The 8,352-nt window shown below is 29.8% G+C and overlaps 2 protein-coding genes across 3 annotated transcripts; both read right to left on the bottom strand.

The window, feature by feature from the left end:
- Positions 1–120: 120 nt before the first annotated feature.
- Positions 121–1,911, bottom strand: LOC105458608 (cilia- and flagella-associated protein 44-like). Its single transcript, XM_011704074.1, has 5 exons — positions 1,630–1,911; positions 1,090–1,252; positions 732–871; positions 343–637; positions 121–279 (listed from the first exon to the last, which is right to left on the bottom strand). The coding sequence occupies exons 1-5, from the start codon at positions 1,800–1,802 to the stop codon at positions 211–213; spliced, it is 840 nt and encodes a 279-aa protein (XP_011702376.1). The 5' UTR covers positions 1,803–1,911; the 3' UTR covers positions 121–210.
- A 1,042-nt stretch (positions 1,912–2,953) lies between these two features.
- LOC105458607 (protein SPT2 homolog) lies at positions 2,954–8,085 on the bottom strand. 2 transcript variants are annotated; one of them, XM_011704072.1, is made up of 7 exons: positions 7,757–8,085; positions 7,448–7,597; positions 6,258–6,387; positions 5,062–5,219; positions 3,745–4,666; positions 3,433–3,645; positions 2,954–3,352 (listed from the first exon to the last, which is right to left on the bottom strand). In XM_011704072.1, exons 1-7 carry the CDS (start codon positions 7,832–7,834, stop codon positions 3,267–3,269), a joined length of 1,737 nt encoding a protein of 578 aa, XP_011702374.1. In that variant the 5' UTR covers positions 7,835–8,085; the 3' UTR covers positions 2,954–3,266. The 2 variants fall into 2 exon arrangements, with proteins under 2 accessions (XP_011702374.1, XP_011702375.1); XM_011704073.1 differs by having other exon boundaries at positions 7,448–7,594; positions 7,757–8,084.
- Positions 8,086–8,352: the final 267 nt, after the last annotated feature.

The raw sequence follows: 8,352 nt of genomic DNA, 5'->3' as shown, positions 1-8,352 counted from the left end.
TATATATATATATATATATATATTCTAATTTCTTTTTAACTAAAATTATTAACTATGTTTTGGCAAAAAAAAATTCTCATAATAACCAGATAAGAAGAATATGAAAAAGACTTTTACCAATTGATATAAGCTCTCCATTCATATACTCAAATTGTGTGATTGCTTTAGCGTGACAGGGCTGCCGATTTTTCCTACATATTTCAAAAATAATTAAGCCTTCTTCCCACAATAAAATGTTTCCCCATTCGCAGCCTGATACAACCTAAAAACAATATAATTCTAAACAAAAATTATGAGTAAATTTAAATTAAAAGACATCGAGTATATTTGAGCAATGCTCACCTTGCCATCTGGCATGATGTATACACCCACAATGTCAGAGATCTCTGTCTGGCCAAATCTACCAATCTCGCCTTTTAATTTAAGCCCGGTGAACGTTTTGGAGATTTTCCAAAATTTTATATGTCCCAAGCCGCTCGTCGCTAAAGATCCAGGTAATAACGGAGATATCGTTACATTGTAAACATCCCGATTGTAAGATTTACATTTTAATACTATCTCAGACTTTTGCCAATCCCAAAGGGTAATTGTATAATCTGGCTCTCCTCCTTGTGACACTAGCAACAAACCATCCGCACTGCGAGAATGTGTAAAATATGTAAATTCAATTTTTAAAATATTTAAAATGCGACGATAAATGCGATCTTGCATCGTAATCCTTTATAACATACCTATATGTTAAATGGCAATAGGACTTTATCGTGCCATTATCTAAAATCGTCACAATATCCATCGAAGGCCATTTATATATTATTATTGGAGGTTTAATACCATTTTCGCCAACGGCAATATGATCAAACATTGGATTTTTCTAGAGAAACGGAAAAATAATATTATAAAAAATCATACTGCATGGATTTCATGTTTAAATGTTTATCTTTTCTTTAAGAAAAGTTTATTAAAAACTAATGAAAAAATTGAACTTTATTTTTTTATTGCATTGTTGCTTTGTCAGGATTCTTTGCATACAACCTTCTTCAAGCAATTACAACTTGTATACGTTATGACAGATATAATTATAAAAAATACCGTTATGTGTCCAATTCCACCACTCGTGTATCCTCTTCTAAACCATAGCTGGCTGGTCGTGGTATTCAAAAAATGTAAAATGTTACCAGAAGCGAAGATGACAACATTCGGTTCTATCACGCAAAGATTAAAATATCTTTGACAGTCGTACGAAAATGAATGACTAATATTGTGTAAGGAACATATGTGTATTTTTAATTACAAGCTGTTTATTTAGACTATTGTTAAACCTTTTAAAAGCTTCAGAAAACTTCTAAAAGTTTGTTCTATTAAATTTATTTCTGCAAAATCTACTATTCGAGAAGGATTAACAATGTTTAAAAAAGAATTAAGGGAGAGTAAAGAAAAAACAACGAAGATTTTAGGAAATAACACAATTAATACTTGAAAATTTTGAATTGTAACAGTAGAAACAAGAAAATTTTACTAAAAAAAAAGAAATTATTATAAACATATTATTGCGCGTTATAATAATATTTGCGCGACTCGGAAAAGAAAAAAGAGACTTCACTGTTTTATTGTATAATAAAAAAAGGATACTGAAACTGTAAAATGTTTATGGGCACGGTTCCATTCGGCACGCGTCTTGCTTCGGATATGTATTTATTCGAATCGTAGGTACTCTCGTTTACTCTGTCATTATCCCTTTCTGCTTTCTGTTTTTTCTCGTCACGAAACTCGGATTGGCGTTCCCGCGACTCGTCTTCCAACATTTTGTTTTATCTGTACAAATGTTTTCCTTTATTTATATTGATATCTAAAGAAAAACACGTTCCTTATAGTAGAAGTCAAATCGGCTTCAACGCGTTTACTATGCATGATGAATATGGTGATATGTGCTTTGAGAATAATGAAGGTTTCCATAGATACACGTAGCTTCTGTTTACTCAATATATCAAATGTATAAAATATACAAGATGCGTACATACACAGTGAATTTCCGATATTTTGAAATGAGAAATAAAAATACATATATGTTCATACATATTTCTTAGCCCTAAGTATTTTTAATATACTGATTTTATCGGCTTATAATGACTTATGTAGCGCAATAATCATGTTTTGTTATAATTTTCGTTTATTGCTCTTTCATCGAATTGACATTTTCTTTTAAGACTGATTATAAAAGTTTCTTATAATTTCGTTTCTTTATTTACAAAATATTTACAAATTGTTTTCTTTCAAAAGTTTGTAACAATTATATAATTTACGATATTGTTTATTTGTGACATGCTATTTTAATGCGCATAATAAACATTTCTTATTCTCTATATTTTATTCTTCTTTTTCTATTTTTAACTTAATTTTTGGTCTTTTGATTATTTTATTGTCAGTATAATAAAAATTATAAATTATTTTAGCTCTTTATATATGTTTTTCTTTATATTTTTGTAAAATAAAATGATTTAAATTACATGTTTTACTTCAGATATGCTGAAGAATCAATAATTCTCAACAGAAAAACATTATTATTAAATGTAAATAAAAAACGAATGTACCTCAATTTGTTCTCCCAAGGAACTCTATACATCCGTAAAGCAATTTAGTCAAGCCTAAAATCGAACCAACTTTTCCGTGACCGGCTCTAATTTGGTCTCCTCTTTTCTTGTTCCGTATGAAAAAAAACGGTAAATTGATAATTTATCGCTATTTGCTAATTTTTGTATACTATATTTCAGGCCAAAAATCGAAATTAAAATTCGAAAATAAGTAACTGCTATTTGGAACTCCCAACTTATAATTTCATGAATATTTTAATACTAAAACGTTTTTCAGTCGTTAGATCAAAGTTTTTTTTCAGCACATAAATATATGTTAATTAATATAATTTTTATAAACTAGAAAAAAAATAAGAAAAAAAATCTTTTTAACAAAACTTTTTATATTAATGCATATACAAACAAAATTAACGTGTTTACATACATTTTTGCAACTTAAAGGATGTGGTCTACTTGATACTACATACTTTGAAGCAATCAAAAGAAAGAACTTTACTAATTAATCAATCAAAAAATGCTTTGAAGTATTTGTAGCATTAAGTGGACCGTTTTAACAATCATAACAATCATAAAGAAAGCATCCAATAAAAGTAAGTTTACTTTCATTAATATATAATCCAATAAATATCAATATGTCCAAAGATGAAATAAATATATACAAAGCTAAAGTAATTTATATTATTTTTTGATCCCTTTCTTCAGAATAGCTTTTCTCTGCTTCTCTAATGCTTCCATACGCATGTCTTCTAAATCTTCCATATATCCTGCAAATGTCCAATTTTACGTTAAGAGCTATTCATGTTATTTATATGTACAAATTACAAAATACTCGTATTATAAATACCTATTTTTGAAGATATATATTCTTCCTTTAATTGTTGTGCAAAATTACTTTCCATTGCAGTATCATCTGCATCATCAATATTTCTATATTTATTCTTATCATAGCCAAATATTTCGCTAATATGTTTACTGTAATCTTCTTCGTTTTCTTCTAGTCCATCGTCTATAAAATCAGCCAAATCTGAATCGTCTTCCTCATCATCGCAGATACGTCCTGCAAAATTAAATATATTTCAAGTAATTAATTATTGTCTAACTTTTAATAAAGCTCTTTGATTGTATCACATAATTTATAAATAAAAAGTAAATTTACTTTTATTGGGTGCTTTTTTGACGACTGCCTTAGATTTTGGGGGCCTAACATCGGGTGGTGGAAATTGTTTTGGCTTGGTATTAGCTGAAGAGGTAGGAGCTGGTAACTTTAAATCCGAAGGAGGGAATTGTCGCGGCTTAATATCCTTAGATGTTTGTTTATTTATAGTTTTAGGCTTGGTAATATTTAATTTATTAGAAGGTTCAGATCTTACGTCTTCCAGTTTACTTTTACTTTGTGCTAATTTTCTTTTTTCCTCTTCGATAGTGCGTCGCATTTCCTCCAATTGTCTTCTCTCAGCTTCCAATTTTTTCCGTTCTTCTAATAATTCATTCTTAGATGAGCTTTGGTCCAAATTTGATTTTTCGATGTTATGTTTATCGTCGGATTTATCAATGATTTGTTTAGAAGTGACTGTAGATTTGGAAATACTTTTATTTGGTGTTATTACAGATTTTTCAGTAGCTTTCGGAACCTTATTTAATTGTGTTTTATCAGGTTTGCTGGATGTACTTGTAATGTTCGTTTTTTTATTCACATCTAAATCTTTCTTCTCACGTTGCTCCTTCCTCTCTTTTTCGTGTAAGTATTCCATTTTTTGACGTTTTGTCATTGGTCGTTCATTTTCGACTTTTGGTTTAACTTCTATAACTACAGGTTCATGCTGCTTTGTCTCGGCAAGTTTTAAAAGTTCCGCAAAACCCATAGGCGGTGGCAATGATTTTCTCTTCACTTTAGGTTTTTCGTCCTTATCTTCTTTAATTTTGTTATTAACTTCTTTGTTATTAATTTCTTTGTTGTTCTTATCTACTTTCTCCTCAACTTCAGTTTCTTTTACATTCAAAACGGACGATTTCCTTTTCTTCCTATGTCCGCTACTTTCTTCGAGTTCTTGCTGTTTCAAAGCTTGTTTTACTCTGTCCTATAACAATAAACATATAAAATAACATTAAATTGTATAAAGTGATATGGTAACGCATATTTGCTACTTCTTTTTTTCCATTAATATAATAAAATTATATTAAGTATTAATATAGCAGTAGTAATATAAACATATATAACAAACAATATTGCACAACAGTAATAGTTTTATATATATATATATATGTAAAAAATATTTGAAACATAAAATTTCTACTTATAATGTATTACGTAAACATATTATAATTCAAACGGAGTGATACGTGGCTTTGTGCGACTGCAGTCAGTGCTGATAACAAATTTTTGGATAATCCATATTTCAATTAGATTTCACAATAAATTATGTAATTCACATTCATTTCTCATTACATTTTCTTCAATTTTTTATAAAGATACCTTTGTGGTTGCAATATCTTTCACCGTTCTTGCTTCGCTAGTATTAAAAATGGGCTTCTCTGGAGGTAAACTGTTATATTTACTCATAAATTGATTGTACAGTGCAGAAGCTGTCTGGGATTCATATCCATAATCATCTTCATCAGGTTGAGATGGACCTGCAATGATAATATTTTATACAATCAATTTATGTATGATTTATCAATTATCATAATACGTTACAAAGATATATTTTTAAAGATATACTTCGAGCACACACATTCAGTCAAATACCATTTTACAATTACATAAAAATAAAGTTCCAAATACCAAGCACAAAAAATTATTTTATAGATAAAATAGTTTCTGAGTTGCCAATACTAATATAGTATCCACTAAATAATAGAAATAAATTAAAATAAATAACATAAAAAATAAAAGGAGAAGCAGTTGAGAGAACAGCTGTTATAGAAAAATAATGAAGTAATACCATATGTAATCTAAGCTAAATGTTAATAACATCTTTTACTCTTCATCACAATTATTATTACATTTAATGTCAAATATTATATTTAATATCGTTTAATATTCGTTTCATTCGAATAACATTTAATATAGAATGAGAAAATAAAATGTATAAATAATTCAACAGATTTGTGACAAAACTTATAAAATATTAGAAGATCAAAATATTCATTAAAAATGATTTTATTAAAAAAATATATATAAATAATAAAACAACATGCATACATTGATATGATAAATATGAATAAAATAGTGATTCTAAATTACTTGAAAAATTATTCACAAATATTATAAGGACCAAGCTATAGCAGACTTAGTACTTATGAGTTATCTAGATTACTTCAGAATTATACGGCTGACCTTAAAGCATCCATCGCTGTGCAAATCCACTGTGAAATTGTTCTGCCTTGATTTGAGATGATGGATAAATAATGTATTGTATTGCTCGTATATATTATCTGTGGGCAAAAATATTGCCCATTATGGAGTTTTTTTGCTGGTCAAGCTCATATCAAATTTATTATCATCAAATAAAAGTCTCGGTATTCTCGTTTGGAACTTTATTTTTACATTTTACTAACATTTGTCCCCTCTTTCAATAATATGTAATTTGTATTTTTGGATAAAAACATAAAACAGACTTTGTGTTGTCCATTAAAAAAATAAGATTATTTAAACAAATTGTGTGGTACCTGCGATAGTAATAGCTGTATTTTCACTGTCAATGGCATCTTCGATCGCCGACTTGTTTGCTGCTTTACAAACTTTCAAGTGTTTGTTTATTCGATTCTGAGTCTTCTGATCTCGTAAAGCTAAAAGATTCTGGAAAAAATCAAATACAATTTGTACGTGATATAATAGATACGTGTTAAACACTGTACTTTTTTGAGAAAAAAAGTGACTTATTTTTAAATTTAAAAGTAAAATTTCTAACATTTTCCTGAGTATCAATAAAATGCTTGATTTTTAAGGATAAAAAAGAAGTTTCCTGAAAATTTCAAATTCTCTAAATTTTTTTAGATAGTAAACATCCTAATAAATAGTATAATATAGTATATTACACTTCACAGTCTTCTTCTGTCACTTCTTTCAACTGTGCCAGATCGATGTTGAATGTAGCGTCTACAATGAGACTTAAGACTCAAAATTTAAGAAAATTAATCCATCATAATTGATCATTCACCTCATGTGAGAAAAATAATCAATTGTGATTGGTCAATTTTCTTAACTCTTAAATCTTAATTCTCATTGTAAACGCCGCTGAACTTGGCTGCAGTCAAGTCCAGCGAACGATAGGAAGATTAGAGAAAGAAGATCGTCTTGATGAGAATTAATGACTCGACATATGGAGTTTAATAGATTCGATGTGAGACATATTAAGAGCAGTTAACTTCATTTGATTATTTTCCGTTATTATCAATATTTTTCAGCGTACACAAGATTTGGGAATTAAACTCCTTATGCTCCTAAAGTGTCCTGAACTAAGTTGTTATTTCTGTGATGTGTAAAAGTGTGCCACAAATGTTTCTCGAGCGTAACAATATGATATACTTTATGTTTTCAAAGTCAAGTTTCTTAAGAAATATGTGATACTCCAGGATGTTTCCATAAGAAATTCTTGAAAATATGGATAACTAGATATAAAAGGTTTTTTTCAAAAAATACAAATTAAAACAACAAGCAAAACAAAGAAATGTTATTAAAGTGAAAGATATTTAACGCAAAAATCGAGGCAAAAACTTAGTGTTGCAAGAGCTCAAAATATCAGTCTTGTCGTTGCGCTTGTATACTTGAAAATTATACGAAAAGAGCAAGATATAAATATAAATAAATTATTCACAATAATCTTTTTATATTATATGCTTTCTCTTTACTAACTTACTTCCTTTTTCCTTTTTTCTTCCAAGGCTTTCCGTCTTTCCTCTTCTTCTTTCCGAGCTAAAAATTTTTTTATATTATCAGAAAGGGCTTTAGATTGTTTAGACACTTTCTTCGGGGCTGTAAATTTTGTCTGGTAGCACTTAGCGGTCTGCTGAAAAAGAGACGACACCTCAAGAAGAATGATGTGCTGGCGAAAAGTATCTAACCTAAACCTAAACCGAATTGTACCCTACGTCTACGTCAACTGTACACTTTTGCCAATTGTGAATAAAATATATATATATGTATGTATGTCAACAAATAGACTAACCTGTTTCTTCGTTTCGTTCTTTTGCGCGACGGAAATTAGAGTACCAAAATCCATTTTACTGGCGATAGCAAGGACCATAAGCTAAAAAATCGACAACTTGCGATTTTACGAAACTATCATGCGTTTATATCGACATGTATATTCTTCTTCGATTAGGTTGGATTAAGTAGATTGATTACACGGCAGGCACGTCGGAGAAGTTTTAAACGGTTCAAATATTTAAATGGAAAAAGATAATAAACTCTCAAAGCTAAACGACGATATCAAAAACCTTCCACCGAACCAGAGAGAAGCGTGAGAGAGGCCAACGCTTTTTGGGTGAACCGACGATTCTCCTCCGTACACCAGCGCTCCACGTCCACGTTTTCAAAAAAGGAACTACGTACAGTGAGAAGCATTGAATCGCAGGGTCACATAGATTGGTGATTTTACCGACGTGTCTGATTTGTCTGACCAGAGAGGATCCTGAGAGCGGTCATGCCTGCGATTTAGCTGCGATGACGATTGGCTGGTTTCAGCGCCTCTGGAAAGTGGACAGAATCCTCTCTATGTCCAATCTATGTGACCTGCGATTCGCATTACTCCTCTGCACTGAG

Source organism: Wasmannia auropunctata, unplaced genomic scaffold (genome assembly GCF_000956235.1).
Source record: "Wasmannia auropunctata unplaced genomic scaffold, wasmannia.A_1.0 LD334508.1, whole genome shotgun sequence".
Classification (NCBI taxonomy): domain Eukaryota; kingdom Metazoa; phylum Arthropoda; class Insecta; order Hymenoptera; family Formicidae; genus Wasmannia; species Wasmannia auropunctata.
Note: the sequence above shows the minus strand (reverse complement) of the source record. Positions and strands in the feature narration are given on the sequence as shown.

Bases quoted from the DNA above. Each gene is read 5' to 3' on its own strand.
- LOC105458607 (XM_011704072.1), bottom strand. From the start codon at position 7,834: ATGGTCCTTGCTATCGCCAGTAAAATGGATTTTGGTACTCTAATTTCC. The intron at 5,220-6,257 runs GTACCACACAAT...TTATCATTGCAG, and splicing joins TACAGCTATTACTATCGCAG to GTCCATCTCAACCTGATGAA. The intron at 4,667-5,061 runs GTATCTTTATAA...TTATTGTTATAG, and splicing joins AAGATATTGCAACCACAAAG to GACAGAGTAAAACAAGCTTT.
- LOC105458608 (XM_011704074.1), bottom strand. From the start codon at position 1,802: ATGTTGGAAGACGAGTCGCGGGAACGCCAATCCGAGTTTCGTGACGAG. The intron at 872-1,089 runs GTATTTTTTATA...CCGTTTCTCTAG, and splicing joins GTGGAATTGGACACATAACG to AAAAATCCAATGTTTGATCA. The intron at 638-731 runs GTATGTTATAAA...ACATTCTCGCAG, and splicing joins TATTGCCATTTAACATATAG to TGCGGATGGTTTGTTGCTAG.